Raw genomic sequence first — 16,598 nt, 5'->3', positions numbered from 1 at the left:
AGTAAGTTGAATAGGAGTGGTAAGAGCAGATATCCTATGCTTGTCCCAGATTTTAAGTGGGAAGCCATTCAATCTTTCACCATTAAGTACGATGCAGCCACAACCTTCTGGGCTCAAGTGATCTTTCCACCTCAACCTCCCAAGTAGCTGGGACTACAGGCGTGCGTCACCATGCCCAGCTAACATTTTTATATTTTATAGAGATGGGGTCCCACTTTGGTGCCCAGGCTGGTCTCAAACTGCTGAGCTCAAGTGTTCTTCCTGCCGCAGCCTCCAAAATGCTGGGATTACAGGTGTGAGCCACTACACCCAGAGTGTAGATGTTTTATGTTAAGATGAGGAAGTTCCCTTTATTAGTAGTTTGCCAAGTTTGGTCATGAATGGGTGTTGAATTTTCAAATAACTTTTTGATATCAACTTACACAATCATGATTTTTCTTTAACCTCATGATATAAATTAAACTGACTGATTTTCTATTAAACCAGTCTCACATTCCTGGAATAGGTTCCACTTAATTGTGGTATATAATTCTTCTTATGTATTTCTAGATCATATTTACTAATATTTTGCTGAGGATTCCGTCACCTATCTTCGGGAGGTACACTGGTCTATAGTTGCCACCCAGTGGTATTTTGTTACAGCATCCCTAGCATTTAAGGCCTGATTTTTTTTTTTTTTTTGAAACAGAGTTTGGCTATTGTCACCAGGCTGCAGTGCAATGGCTCGATCTCAGCTCACTGCAACCTCTATCTCCTGGGTTCAAGTGATTCTCCAGCCTCAGCCTCCCCAGTAGCTGGGATTACAGGGACCCACCACTCCACCTGGCTAATTTTTGCATTTTTAGTAGAGATGGAGCTTCACCATGTTGGCCAGGCCAGTCTCAAACTCCTGACCTCCAGTGACCACCCGCCTTGACCTCCCAAAGTGCTGGAATTACAGGCATGAGCCACCATGCCTGGCCTGAAAATTTCTGTTATGAGAGGCCTTTAACTGCAAATTCAATACTTACAGGGCTATTCACATTATCAATTTCATATTGGGTGAGTTCTGGTAGTTTGTAGTTTCAACGAATTGGTCCACTTCATTTAAGTTGTTAAAATTTATCTGTATAGAGATGTTTATAGCAGTGCCTAATTGTTTCTAATGTCTTTAGGATCTGTACTGATATCCCCATTTCATTCCTAATGTCAGTAATTTCTATTTTCTCTTTTTTCTTACTAAAGGTTCATTAATTTTATTGATCTCTTTTAAAAAATAAGTTTTTGCATCGTTGACTTTGTTTTCAATTTCACTGATTTCTGCCTTTCATTTCCTTCCTTCTACTTTCTTTGCATTTGTTTTGTTTTAAGCTACCTTTTTGATCTGGGAGTTTAGAACACTGTTTTGAGACCATTCTTCTAATTTAAGCGTTTAGTGCTTTAAATTCCCTTTTAGCAACATCCCAGCAAATTTGTATACTTTTTCACCCATTTTCATTCAGTTCAGTGTACTTTTAAATTTCTGTCTGGCTCATATATTATTTAGAAGTACACTGTTTAATTTCCAAGTGTTTGGAGATTTTCGTTAGGTTTTCTAGCATGTATAATTTCAATACTTTTTTCAAATGCTTAAGTTTGTGTAATGGCTATGGATATGGCCTATGTTGGTGAAATGTTCCATGAATACTTGAAAATAATGTGTATTTTGATGTTGTTGGGTGAAGGGTTACATAAATGTGAATAGATCCTTTCGGTTAATGGTGTTATTAAGTCCCCTGTATCCTTGCTGGTTTCCCATCTAGTAGTTCTATGGATTGCTGAGAGGGAATTGAAGTACCCAGCTGTAATTGTGGATTCAGTTTTTACTTCATGCTTCATGTAATTTAAATTGTTCTCATTTGGTACGTACACTCTTAGAATTGTTGTTTGTTCTTGATGAATTCACTCTTATCATTATGTAATTCTGTTGTTGTTGTTCTGGTGATTTCCTTACTCTTTTTTTTTAAGTTTTTTTTTTTTTTTTTTGAGACGGAGTCTCGCTCTCTCGCCCAGGCTGGAGTGCAGTGGCTGGATCTCAGCTCACTGCAAGCTCCGCCTCCCAGGTTTACGCCATTCTCCTGCCTCAGCCTCCCGAGTAGCTGGGACCACAGGCACCCGCCACCTCGCCCGGCTAGTTTTTTGTATATTTTAGTAGAGACGGGGTTTCACCATGTTAGCCAGGATGGTCTTGATCTCTTGACCTCGTGATCCGCTCGTCTCGGCCTCCCAAAGTGCTGGGATTACAGGCTTGAGCCAACGCACCCGGCCTTTTTTTAAGTTTTTAAACTTATTTGCATATTTTAAAAATTGTGCATTCCGATAATTAAAATCATTTGAACAACAACAAAAAAAGGCACTCTAATTAAACTGCATTACAGCCTGCAGGACACCTTGGGCCAGCTTGGTTTTACTCCAGATTTCACTGTCGTCCCACCCCCACTTCTTCCTTCACCAACATGCAAGTTCTTTCCTTCCCTGCCAGCCAGACAGACAGATGGAAGAGGCAGGCGCAGCCTTCGTTGTCTGTAGTTCTTTTATGTGACAGGGGTAGCACAGTCATTTAAACTTGATTCAACCTCTTTGCATCTTACAAGTTAAACAGCTAAAAGAAGTAAAATAAGGTGGCAATGCTTGTGGAATGTACAGTGCATAGTGGCGGCACACGCCTCATTACGATTCGCCTCCTTGCTTCTCCTGTTCAATCGCTTCTTTGGAAGGCGGTGGATTTTTCTCTTGCAGTCTCGTCTTCTTCAGTCTCGATTTATCGAATTTCTCGATCTCAGCCATATTGGGTTTGTCAGACATGGTTGCGGAGGAAAAGCAGAGCGAGGCACGCAAGAACGAGCGAAGTCTGGTCTGTGCAGTGGCCACCACCGAGTTGACTTCTTTACTCTTATGTCTACTTTACCTGCTATCAGTAAAAGTGCTCATGCTTTTTAAAAAAATCTTCTATGGTATATATTTTCCTTCCTTTCACTTTCAACACACACACACCCTGCTAATTTTGAAGTGAGTTTCTTGTGGGCAGCACATAGTTTTCTCCTAAAAAAAAAAAAAATCCTGGCCAGGCGCAGTGGGTGGCTCACGCCTGTTATCCCAGCACTGTGGGAGGCTGAGGCGGGAGGATCACGAGGTCACGAGTTCGAGACCAGCCTGGTCAACATAGTGAACCCCGGTCTCTACTAAAAATACAAAAACTAGCCAGGCATGGTACCTCTAATCCCAGCTACTCGGGAGGCTGAGGCAGGAAAATCGCTTAAACCCAGGAGGCGAAGGTTGCAGTGACTGAGATTGTGCCATTGCACTCCAGCCCAGGCAACAGTGTGAGACTCCAACTCAAAAATAAAAATAAAAAATAAATCCTTACTGATAAGCTCTTTTATTGGTGCATTTAGACCTTTTACACTTAATGTTATTATTGATATATTGTGCTTAAGTCTGCTATTTCATTATTTGCTTTGTGTTTCTTCCCTTGGTTTTTTTTTTTTTTTTGAGATGGAGTTTCACTTTCGCCCAGGCTGGAGTGCAGTGACGCAGTCTTGGCTCACTGCAACCTCCGCCTCCTGATTTCAAGTGATTCTCTTGCCTCAGCCTCCCCAGTAACTGGGATTACAGGTGCCCGCCACCACGCCCAGCTAATTTTTGTATTTTTTAGTAGAGACAGGAGTTCACCATGTTGGCCAGGCTGGTCTTGAACTCCTGACCTTGTGATCTGCCCGCCCTCTTCCCTTGGTTTTAATTCTTGTTTCATTTTCTAGCTTTCATATATGCTTCTAGAATTTTTCTTTTTAGAATTATTTTATACCAAAAGACAAATAGGCAAAACATTTCAATAGGCACTTTATAAAAGATGACACACAGATAATCAAAAATCATATGAAAAGGTGTTCAACCTTGTCATCAGGGAATGCAAATTATAATCATAATGAAGTACCACTATACACCTACCAGACTGACCGCAATTAAGAAGTCTAACATCAAGTAGGCATATACATATATGAAAAGATGCTCAAAGTAGAAATATATAATAGAGGCTGGGCATGGTGGCTCAAACCTGTAATCCCAGCACTTTGGGAGGCCAAGGTGGGCAGATCATGAGGTTAGGAGTTCAAAACCAGCCTGGGCAACATGGTGAAACCCCATCTCTACTAAAAATAGAAAAAAATTAGCCAGGCATGTTGGCGTGCACCTGTAATCTCAGCTATTTAGGAGGCTGAGGCAGTAGAATCGCTTGAACCTGGGAGGTGGAGGTTGCAGTGAGCACACATCACACCACTGCACTCCAGCCTGGGTGACAGAGTGAGACTCCATCTCAAAAAAACAGAAGGAAAAGAAAAGGAAAAAAACATGTAATAGAAAAAATTAAACTCAACTGAAATGTCCAGCTATTAGATAGTATATAACGTTGTATATTCCTACAGTATAAATATATTCACTACACAGCAGTGAAAACATTTTATAAATCTATTTCTTTCTCTATTGTTAGCTTACTAGCTCTGACTATTTAAGAGGTTGCTTAAGAATTATGGTATATGGCCGGGTGTGGTAGCTCACATCTGTAATCCCAGCACTTTGGGAGGCTGAGGCAGGCGGATCACCTGAGGTCAGGAGTTTGAGACCAGCCTGACCAATATGGTGAAATCCTGTCTCAACTAAAAATACAAAAATTAGCCGGGTGTGATGGCAGGCGCCTGTAGTCCCAGCTACTTGGGAGGCTGAGACAAGAGAATTGCTTGAACCCAGGAGGCAGAGGTTGCAGCGAGCCGAGATCACGCCACTTCACTCCAGCCTGGGCAACAGAGCCAGATTCTGTCTCAAAAAAAGAAACTTCTGATAGTATACATAAATCCATTTCTCTTCTCCAAATCTTTGTGTTACTGTTGTCATACATCCTACTTTTTACATTTGTTATAAATGCCACATTACATTGTTAAATTAAAAACTCATATATATATTTAACTCCTCATTCTGTTGAATAGCTATTTCCAGCTGGTGTCATTTTCCTTCTGCTTGAATGTCTTCGTTGAACATTCCTTGTGGTACAATTCTGCTGGTGATGCATTCTCTCAGCTTTTGCTTCTGATAATGTCTGTTTCACTGCGGGTATAGAATTTGAGGTTGACAAGTTTTCTTTTGGTATTTTAAAGATAGTCCTCCACTGTCTATTCACTGCATTGTTTCCACACATAAAATCTGCTGTAATTCTTATTTTTCTTCATGTCTTTCTTTTCTATGGTTTTAAAGGTTTTTCTCTTTATTACTGGTTTTGGGTATTTGATTATTATGTGCCTTGGTGTGGTTTTTTACATATTTCTTGTACTTTGTGTTTATTGAGCTTCTTAGATCTGTGGGTTTATAGTTTTTCACCAAAATTGGAAAAACTCTGACCATTATTTCCCAAGTAATCTTCTGTCGCCCTTCCCTTTCAGGGACTCCAATTATACACATATTTAGTAGCTTCACATTGTACCACAGTTCTTTGATGCTTTCTTCATTTTAAACTTCTTTCTCTTTGTATTTCATTTGTGATGGCTTCTATTTCTAGTGTTCAAGTTTACTAATCTACTATTCTTCTATGCCTAATCTATTAATCCCCTACAGTGTAATTTTCACCACAGACATTTAATCTCAGACATCTCCAAAAGTTACATGAGTCTTTATTTGCATATTTCCAGTTAACATGTTCAATCTTCCCTGTAGCTTTTTGAAAGCATAGAATATAAATTTATTTTAGCATCCTTGTCCACTACTTCTAACATACATCTATTCTGGGTCAGTTTCAGTGGACTGATTTTCCCATTATGGATTGTATTTTCTTGATTTTTTACATGTCTGATAGTTTTTTTAATTGAATGCCAGACATTGTGAATTTTAACTTGTATGCTATATATTTCTGTATTCCTATATAATTATTCTTGATTTGCACTGAGACACAGTTTAGTTACTTGGAAACAATTTGATCCTTTCAGGTCTCATTTTTAAGACTGTTAGACAAGAGCAGAGCAGCACTTAGTCTAGACTGATTACACCCCATTACTGAGGCAAAACCCTTTGAAGTACTCTATCCAATGCCCCATAAATTATGAGGTTTTCCAGTCCAGCTGGTAGAAAAAAACACTATTCTTGGTCTTGAATGAGTCAGGTACTGTTCCTTCAAATCTTTTCAGATGTTTATTTCCGTATCTTCCAGTAGTTTCTCAAGGAGGTCCCTTTGCAGATACCTGGAGTTCTTTCTCTGTTCTCTTTGGTACTCAGCCTTGCACTCTAACCATCTTGGCCTACCCAGATTCTCAGCTATTAGTGTATTTTATGTGTGGCCCAAGACAATTCTTATTCCAATGTGGCCCAGGGAAGCCAAAAGACTGGACACCTCAATCTTTTGAAGGGTCTATTGGAAGGCTAAGATTGTAAATAGTGGTTAATTTCAGCGAATTTCAGCTCTCTGATCAGCAGCAGCTACCCATTCTCACCCTCCAGCCCCCTGACAAGCAGCTATGCATGCACTCTTGTTTTAAGTCTTAATTTATAAAGGTGACAGAGAGGACATGGAGAGATCAATGCCATTGAAAAGAAAGTTTAATGTTACAATTCTCCCCAGAAATGAGGGTCATGGCATGCCACAGGGGGCCACGTGAAACTGTCACGAGCAGAGACCACAAAGCAGAGAAAGGACCTGAGACTATGCCTTTATTGCTAAGTAAGTGGGAAGGATCTAGGTGGGGACATCCCCTATAGGGCATAAAGCAAAAACAGGCATTCTATGGTTGTCACCAGGAAGTCTGTGATATGAGGTTTGTGCACCCACAAGAGAGGGCTTAAAAGGATGATGTAAACAACTTTAGCCTTTAGTTTATCCCTGTAATTAATACATGCCAAACAGGCAAACACAAAATCTAAACACAGAATAGTTCCAGGAGCAGCTTGGCTATGCACACACTGAGGAACACCTTGCATAAAACTTACAGGAAATACCTGTCTTTCAAACATTGGAATAATCTGTTCTGACTACCTTTGCTGCTTCCAATAAGAAAGCCAAAGACACAGGTGGTGGTCATTGTTGCAAGCCCCTCTCCCTCTGGCTAAAGTGACTTCCAGCAGATTTAAAGTGCCAGCACCGGCTTTTACTTTTCTTTTTTACCCTTTCGGGAAGCCAGACATCTAAGGACTGAGACATTCAAACACAATGGCTTCCAGAGTTATCACATTATTATTCAAATGCCTAATTTTCAACATAAAAATTACAAGGCACACAAAGAAATAGGAAAGTACAGCCCATTCAAAGGAAAAAAATAAATCAAGAGAAACCATCCCTGAGAAAGACTAGATGGTTGGCCTCATAGACAAAGACTTTAAAATAACTATCTTAAAGATTCTCAGATAACTAAAGAAAGGTGTAGAGTGAGGAAAATGACATATGAACAAAATTGGAAATATAAATAGAGACAGAAAACAAAAGGAGACTAGAAATTCTGGAGCTGAAAAGTACAATGAAATGAAAAACTCACTAGAGGAATTAAAAGCAGTTTTAAGCAGGCAAAAGAGAATCAGCAAGCATGAATATAGGAAAATGAAATATACACATACAATGGAATATGATTCCTTTGGAAAAGAAGGAAATTCTGATATATGCTACAATATAGATAAACCTTCAGGACATTATGCTGAGTGAAATAAGCCAGTCATTTAAAAAAATACTGCGTAACTCCATTTATATTAAGTACCTAGAGTTGTCAAAATCACAGAGACAGAAAGTAGAATTGTGGTTGCTAGGGGTTCGGGGGAGGGGAGACTAGGGTTGAATGGGTATAGTGTTCAGTTTTATAAGCTGAATAGTGATGGATTATCTACTTTTAAGGTTTTTATACTTAGAACTAAAAATAATTTCACTCAACATGGGGTTGTCTATAGAAGTCCCACCAAAGAATGGTATGAATACTTGAAATGAATAGTTCTAGTTTACTGCAATAAGCACAAAGAACACATTTTCAGGAAAGCATACGAGGACCCAACAGGCTGGAATATTTCCAAGTAAAAATTCCAAAGATTATCTTGTGCGCATGCTGAACTGAGAAAACACGGCAAAATGATCTTCAAACAACTAAAAGGTTTCAATTTGGTATTTCAGAATTGTGAGTTCATACAGGAAAAAAAATCAGGGAACTATTAAAAGCCAATGCTGCCTGGCAAAATTGAAGAGTACAAGTTCCTAAAAAAGGCTGCACCACAATACTGCCTAGAACTGAAAGAAAAATAAAAGTGTGTTTGTGTGTATGAGTGTGTCCATATACATATGCAGACACATACATACACACATATGCATATATATTTATCTTTGACATAGAAATATATTTTTTTTTTTGAGACAGGGTTTCACTCTGTTGCCCAGGCTGGAGTGCAGTGGTGTGATCATGGCTCACTGCAGCCTCAAATTCCCCAGCTCAAGCAATTCTCCCATCTCAGCCTCCTGAGTAGCTGCGACTACAGGTGCACACCACCACGCCCAGCTAATTTTTGTAGAGACAGGGGTCTCCTCATGTTGCCCAGGCTGGTCCTGAACTCCTGGAGTCAAGTGATCCACCCATCTTGTTCTCCCAAAGTGCTAGGATTACCAGCATGAGCCATCATGCCCAGCCAATTCCATTTTTATTAGTACTTTCCACAGCTGCACCACTGAAGAAGGGCTTTTATTACCAGAGTCTCCCGCTGTCGCCCAGGCTGGAGTGCAGTGGTGCGATCTCAGCTCACTGCAAGCTCCGCCTCCCGGGTTCATGCCATTCTCCTGCCTCAGCCTCCCCAGCAGCTGGGACTACACACGCCCGCCACCATGCCTGGCTAATTTTTTGTATTTTTAGTAGAGATGGGGTTTCACCATGTTAGCCAGGATGGTCTGATCTCCTGACCTCGTGATCCACCCCCCGCGGCCTCCCAAAGTGCTGGGATTATAGGCGCAAGCCACTGTGCCCGGCCATCGAAGAAGGGCTTTTAAATTACAGCCTGTAACTTGTTAATCACTTAGAAATAAAACATGAAAACCAAAAAGGAATCAGTTGACTTTAAGTGCAAAACAAGGAATTCCAAAGAGCAATTTAATAAAACTGTCTACTTTCATAGCTGTAAAAGGCAATTAAGTTCCAATCTATGTAAGAATTCGATCCCAAAATAAAAGTTTGAAGTGTATTAAATCCATTCCTTTGATAATCATTTTCTACCATGTAGGAAGCACTGTTTGTTCTAGGTGGTAAGTCTCAAAGTCCTTATTCTCTTGGTGCTTACATTCGAGAGGAAGACAGACTAAAACAATACGTATGAAATAAATGTTAGATAACAGTAAGATTAACAGAGGAACACATGGAGAGCATAGGGGGCTGCAATTTTAAGAGTCGTAGAATGTTTCCTACATTGTTAAAGTGAGTTCAAAAGTGCATCACTTCTAATGAGGAAAACTGAAATCGGTTAGCAAGATAAACATCAAAGATTAAATGAAATGGCCGGGAGCAGTGGCTCACGCCTATAATCCAAGCACTTTGGGAGGCTGAGGCGGGCATATCACCTGAGGTAAAGAATTCGGTATCAGCCTGGCCAACATCGTGAAACCCATCTCTACTAAAAATACAAAAACTAGTGAGGCGTGGTGGCAGCCGCCTATAGTCCCAGCTACTCAGGAGGCTGAGGCAGGAGAATCGCTTGAACCCGGGAGATGGAGGCTACAGTCAGCTGAGATCTCGCCATTGCACTCCAGCCTGAGTCACAAGAAACTTCATTTCAAAAAAAAAAAATTAACCTATTTTTAACATTTTTTAAATCACTATCTCATTATAGCTTTATTATTTTTAAAATTTCTAAGGGGGTTTATGATCCAAAAGAGTTGGGAAGTACTGTTATATTATTATCTTTAAATTTTTTCTGGCTACTCTGGGCACACTCTCTATGGGGTGGTCCTGCACCACAAGTGGCAGTAAAAAAATTTTTCTTTATATTTTGAAATTTGTACCTATGGATTATATTGAAATTATATTATTATTAAACTGACCTTGGACCTTATGTGGCTCAGACTCTAGATCAGCAGTTCTCACAGAACGAGGAGCCCTTTTGTCGCTAAGGGGAACATCTGGCAATGCCTGGAGACATTTTTGGTTGCCATAAATGGGAAGGAGGGTGCCACTGGCATCCGGTGGGTAGAGGTTGCCGAACTTAAAATTCACAAGACAGCCCTCCACATCAAAGAAGTATCCCACCCCACAAGCTGCAGCCGAAAAATTCTAGGTTAGGCAGACACATGGCGAACACCAACGGTAAGGTGGACGCCCTCTATAGAGAAGCACCATTCACGCCCTGGGATCAGAGTGGAGGGCCTGAGTGGGGAGAGGAGTGAAAGAGCAGGTGGAGTTTCAACTCGACCTGAAGGAAAGGTAAGGATGAAGAGTGAGGATTTCAGAAGAATGGAACAGCCTGACCAAAGGGTCGGACACGTTGGCTTGCAGCGTAAGCAGGGATTAGCCGGCTTCTCATGGGCTGTGGTTAGTCTCTTTTTGTATAAAATCACTCAATTTCCATGTTACCAAATTTACTTAGGGCAAAACCACCATACTATAATTTCCACATTCATTCTTGTGTGAAATTAGGTTAAGACAGCGGAAAAAGCATTAACCTAGGAGCCATCCCAGACTCCAGTAAACCGCAGGAGAGCGAGACTCCCTCTACGAATGGGTAAGGCCTAGATATTCTCCAAATACTTTTTATAGATTGCTGTATGATTCTACCCTTAATCCAATGTATGTCCAGAAAAGGGCCAAAGGTTTTCATTCTCTTTTCATCTTTGAGTCCCCCTGCCTCAAACAGTTCCTTCCGTATCGCTTTCCAGAATTCCATTTATCCTGTTTTTAAATTAACTTTAAAAAGGAGGTAACGCTTACAGTGAAATGCAGGTCGTAGGTGTGCAGTGCGACGTTGTGATGTACACCGCGTGTAACCACAACCCCCATCAGCAAGGCCTTCCTGTCTGACACGTGGCTCCCTCCAGGATCGTCCCAGCGCTTCTTCTGCACCTCCGAAGCTACTGGCTTCGGAGTAAAGGCAGCAGCAGTGAAGCCGTTTCGCAGTAAAGCCGCCCTCGTCCTAGTCTACTCCACCTCGCAGCCCCCGCACCCGGCAGGGTGCCAGCCTCAGAAGCCCCGGCGACAGGGCCCGCCGTCCAGGAGCGGACAGTCAAGCCTGGTCGGGTATTTCGCCAAATCCCTCCGCGAACTTCTGAGAGCAAAGATGGAAAGGACCGCAGGCCGAGTCCTGTTTCTACGCGGAAGGAAGGCCTCCACGCGCTGCCGCAGCCTAAGGGTTCACGTCCCCCTCAGCACCAAGGCCGCCTGAGGCCCGGGAGCCAACGTGCGCGGCCCAGGACGCGGCCCCTTCAGCGACCCGGACACGAGGCCCGACCGCGCCCAACCAGCAACCACGACCCATTCTCAGGCCGGCGCCAGCTCCTTCCCTCAGGCATCCGCCAGCCACCGCTAACTAAACTCTTCCGCTACCACCGCCCTGGAAAAAAGGTGAGAAACACATACACCAAACGCACCTAACCCAGTCCAAAACCCCTCAGCGGCGCGCAGCCAGCCCCACAGCTGCGCCGGAACCCGCCACTCACCAGCCGCGCGTGCGCAGTCGCCCAGACTCTCCGTGGGCAGTGGGAGGGGCTGGCCAGAGTCGCGCTCGCGCAGGCGCAGACCCTCCCGCCCAGGCGCTTGCGCAAGACAGGCCATCTCCCGGCAGCGTCTCAATCTCGCGTTTACAATCCTGGGGGTTGTCTCCATCCTGGAGTCGTTCCTTCACTTGTCTCATCAGCTGCCTCCAAGAATGGTGGCAAGAGATATTTAAGGCCCTCACAGGGCGCGGTGGCTCACGCCTGTAATCCCAACACTTTGGGAGGCCGAGGCGGGCGGATCACCTGAGGTCAGGAGTTCGAGACCAGCCTCACCAACATGGTGAAACCTCCTCTCTACTAAAAATACAAAACTTAGCTGGGCGTGGCGGCGTGCGCCTTAATCCCAGCTACCCAGGAGGCTGAGGCGGGAGACTCGCTGGAACCCGGGAGGCAGAAGCCACACTGAGCCGAGATCACGCCGCAGCTACTCCAGCCTGGGCGACAGAGCAAGGCTCCGCCTAAAAAAAAAAAAAAAAAAGGAATTAAGATCCTAATTAAAGTTAAACCCACTGTTTTGCACTGAGTCACGTAGGTTTTCAAAGTCAAGGCTTCATTGGTCGATTGCTCAGTCTTTTAATCAAATCGTTGACTTTAAATGTTGATATCAAATTGAGGCTTTGGTAAAATTTAAGGGATTGGCGGTGCGGGGAGGGGAACCTTTAAAACTCGTTAGTCTTTCAGGGTCTTCAGTGTTGAGTCCGTTGATCAATATATATATTTAGACATCTAGCACCGTAAGTACGTACGATTTTCGTCAACAACACCTTAATTATCTGGCACATACAAGCACTGATTATTAAAAGGTTCCCTTACGTTTTAGCAGTTACCAAATTATAAGTGATACAAAGTATTTGTTTTCAATTCCCCAAGAAATCAATCTATATTATGCTCCTACCTCCCTTTCCTCCATTTTCTTTACCAATTTCATGATCTTGCTGAATTTTATATATTCTGCTGAGCAATGTGAAAATCCTTTCTGGTATAAGGTAAGGATATAAACTGTTCAGCTGGCAAATGATGCTATTCAGTAAGTAGTTCATGAAACCCTAGGTTTATAACTTTGGATGTACCGTAATTTCCATTTTAAGAACTATTTCCAGTTTATAATAACCCATGCTACATTTTGACTTTGTTTTGAATTGATGACAAGTCTATTAACCAAATATTTCAAGATCAGGTGTATTCTGGAAAAGGAACAGGAAGAAAATATGTTTAAAAAAAAAAAAAACTAAAAGAAATTAACACAGCTGGGCACGGTGGCTCACGCCTGTAATCCCAGCACTCTGGGAGGCTGAGGCGGGCGGATCATGAGGTCAGGAGATCGAGACCATCGTGGCAAACACGGTGAAACCCCATCTCTACTAAAAATATAAAAAAATTAGCCAGGCGTGGTAGCGGTGCCTGTAGTCCCAGCTACTCAGGAGGCTGAGGCAGGAGGATGGCGTGAACCCGGGAGGCGGAGCTTGCAGTGAGCGGACATCGTGCCACTGCACTCCAGCCTGGGCAACAAAGTGAGACTCTGTCTCAAAAAAAAAAAAAGGACATTAACACAAACTGAGAAACAATAACCAACTTTTATGAGTGCATTTTTTATGGAGGTGGTGTTCAATAAACAAGAGACTGCCTCAGCTTATAACTACTTTCAACAGAAGTTTACATTCAGTCGAGTCTGAAACAGTAGATCATTTTCTTTCAAAGCTGACATTGCTTTAATAGCATATGACGTTACCTTCATGTATTTTACTATATACTATTTTTACTATTAAAGTGACCGTAGATGTCAAAGAGTTTTTTATACCTTCACTAGACCTCATTGCTCAGACAGCATGACAGTAATACAGTAAGATTAATATTTTCCTGGTGAAACCTGTGCACTGTAATTTAATGGTTTTTGCAAATCATAAACATGTAAAATATTAAAGGAGTACAGTCTCATTAAAGGGAAAATTACTTGTCCAGTTAAATTGGACATGAAGGATGTCTTCAATTTTAATTCAGGAATTATTCCTTTTGTGTATTCACCAGTGATTTTTGTTCATATTGCTTCTCTTCAGAAATGGTGCAAAAAAGAAAGTAAACCAGACTCGGGGCCAGGTGCAGGGCTTACGCCAGTAATCCCAGCACTTTAGGAGGCCGAGGTGGGCAGATTACCTGAGGTCAGGAGTTTGAGACCAACCTGGTCAACATGGCGAAACTCCATCTCTACTAAAAATACAAAAATTAGCCGGGTGTGATGGCACACACCTGTATTTCCAGCTACTTGGGAGGCTGAGGCAGGAGAATCGCTTACACCTGCAAGGTGGAGGTTGCAGTGAGTCAAGATCATGCCACTGCACTCCAGCCTGGGTGACAGAGGAAGTCTGTCTCAAAAAAAACCTAAAACCACACCAGACTCAGTTTTTCTTAAAACAACAACAAACAAATTGCCTGTAATTACAAAAACAGATTCACGTGTTTTTCTTCCATTGAGTGCTTTATCACAGTTATTCAAATTATCCTAAGCATGTTGCAAAGGATATTGCTTAGATTTCTAGTCCTATAAGGTACTTTGAGAAAAGACTGTATAAAGTAAAAATCAGGAAAATGTGGTTAAACTCTTCTTCTGAGTTTCACAATAGGCATTAATGTATTAAAGCCTTCAACTTAATGCACTGAAGAAACCCGTTGTATCAAAACATATTTAATAATTATTTTTAAGAATTACTAATGCATGAAACTCACTTTGGGAATCACTGTTAGGATTTTTTCATTGTTGTAGAAATAATAGGTGCATATTCAGCAGAAAATAAAATCCTTGTTGCTGTGGTTTGAATAGCTCCCTTGCAACACTCAATTGTTGCCAATGTGCCAGTATGAAGAGGTGAGGCTTTTAAGAGGTGATTAGGCCAAGAGAGTTCCTCCCTAATGAATGAAATTAGGTCCCATTACAAAGGGGCTTGAAGGAGGGAGTTGATTCTCTCTTGCCAGTATCCGGTGACGGCTTTCTTGCCTCTTCCACATGATGGAAGGCGAAGGGCAGCCTCCAGAAATGACAGAATAAGTTTCTGTTCTTTAGTCTCAGGTATTGTAACAGGACCAAACAGACTAAGATAGTTGACTTAAATAGAACAGACTAAGATAGTTGACATAAATAGATCCATTTTCTCATTAAAAAAAAGATACAGTAAATAAATATGGTGAATTCTACCCCAATATCCCTAGGGTGGTTGTGGCTAGGGCTACAATGTAGTATCATATGAAGATATTACAGCATGTATTTAAAAGCAATTGACTATTAGGTATCAGACTTAGTGTTACGATACATTTATCTAATAAAATGAAATGTGTTTTCAGAAATCATCTTTAAATACAATGGAATTTATTGAACATCTACTATTGTATTTTATCCATCACTTTTAAATTTTTTCTTTGGAACACTTATAAGCTCATGGTATGGATAACAGACCTGTGGAAATTAATGTAAGCCCTATGTAGCTTAGTTAGAGATTGAATCTAGGTCTGCCTCTACCCTGCAGTCTACCAGTTCAACTAGCTTTACCAGGTAAGTCCTTAGAAATAACCGTAACATCCAGGGCAGTGCAGTTATAAACAGGTGTACAAATAAGAAGTTCCACTACTCAATATATCTTGGGCTTTCTTAAAGGAGTATTTGAAGCCTAAGATGGTAAAGTAGGCAGAAATGAACATTATCAAAACAAGAACAAAACTGCTCACTACTATGGGAATAAAATGTTTAGTAGATCCTATTTGTTTCTGTTCATTCATCATCTCTGGGAAACATCAATGACTTACCTCAGTTCACTCTCATGCTATATATTAAAAATAATTTACAGGGACGCTCAGTAGGAGGTTGAATTATACACCAGAACTGAGACAGGATGCTGCCGGGGGTGCTGTGTGGAATTTCCCAGCAAGATTATTTCATTTATTTCACCAAAGATACCATTTCCACTTAGTTTTAAAAGAAGTCAAACTGAATTGCCATTTGAGATTAGATAGAATGCACAAGACCCGATCTGAGATCCTATGTTTAAAAAAACAAAGAAGGCCGGGCGCGGTGGCTCCCGCCTGTAATCCCAGCACTTGGGGAGGTCAAGACGAGCGGATCACGAGGTCAGGAGATGGAGACCATCCTGGCGAACACGGTGAAACCGTCTCTACTAAAAATACAAAAAATTAGCCGGGCGTGGTGGTGGCGCCTGTGGTCCCAGCTACTCGGGAGGCTGAGGCAGGAGAACGGCGGGAACCCGGGAGGCGGAGCTTGCAGTGAGCTGAGATTGCGCCACTGCACTCCAGCCTGGGCCACAGAGCGAGACTCCGTCTCAAAAAACAAACAAACAAAACTGTCTTATAATCTAATCAGCCCGTCAAAGGCATCACTCATAAGCAACCAAACTGTATTTTTGGAGAGCCCCATTAAAGATGTCTTTTAAAAAAGCAGTTACAGATTTTTATATATTTGGGACCTTTGAAATCATCTGTGGCTCTCAAACGACAGATGATTAGCTTGTGTCTACGGCCCCACACTTGGTAATGAAAGAAAGGAAACAAAAATACACTCTAATTGGTTTTCTTAAACAACTTTTCTTTATCCACCTTTGGAGGGGAATAAATCTCAATATAACCTAAATAACAACATTACAAATCAAAGAATATTCAAAGCAAATTCAGGTTAAAAATGAACATTTTAAAAATGCATTTTCTTTAAAAATTAACTTTTCACTTCATATATTTACAAGATTTAACACTAGGCAAAGGGTGGATCTGTCTAGCACACAATAAGATGGTAATTCACCACTTTCCCTGAAAGGCCAAAAAGAATGACTCAAACTGCTAAAAGTATTTACTAAATATGCACCAAAGATAATCACTTAACTGTGAAATT

The 16,598-nt window shown here is 41.5% G+C and overlaps 2 protein-coding genes across 30 annotated transcripts in view; both read right to left on the bottom strand.

The window, feature by feature from the left end:
• The window catches only part of EEF1AKMT1 (EEF1A lysine methyltransferase 1), a 98,701-nt gene extending 87,004 nt beyond the window's left edge, over positions 1–11,697 (bottom strand). For 13 of the 29 annotated variants that reach the window (XM_077973745.1, XM_077973743.1, XM_077973746.1 and 10 more), the window contains exon 1: positions 10,932–11,697. The gene's annotated coding sequence lies outside the window, so the exon portion shown is untranslated. The remainder of the gene's footprint in view (positions 1–10,931) is intronic. The other 16 variants (XM_077973747.1, XM_077973732.1, XM_077973733.1 and 13 more) reach the window with 2 other exon arrangements.
• Positions 2,556–2,898, bottom strand: LOC721160 (thymosin beta-4-like). Its single transcript, XM_077973748.1, has one exon. The coding sequence runs from the start codon at positions 2,821–2,823 to the stop codon at positions 2,689–2,691; it is 135 nt and encodes a 44-aa protein (XP_077829874.1). The 5' UTR covers positions 2,824–2,898; the 3' UTR covers positions 2,556–2,688.
• Positions 11,698–16,598: the final 4,901 nt, after the last annotated feature.

Source organism: Macaca mulatta, chromosome 17, assembly GCF_049350105.2.
Source record: "Macaca mulatta isolate MMU2019108-1 chromosome 17, T2T-MMU8v2.0, whole genome shotgun sequence".
NCBI lineage: Eukaryota > Metazoa > Chordata > Mammalia > Primates > Cercopithecidae > Macaca > Macaca mulatta.
This window is presented reverse-complemented; position numbering and strand designations above follow the sequence as displayed.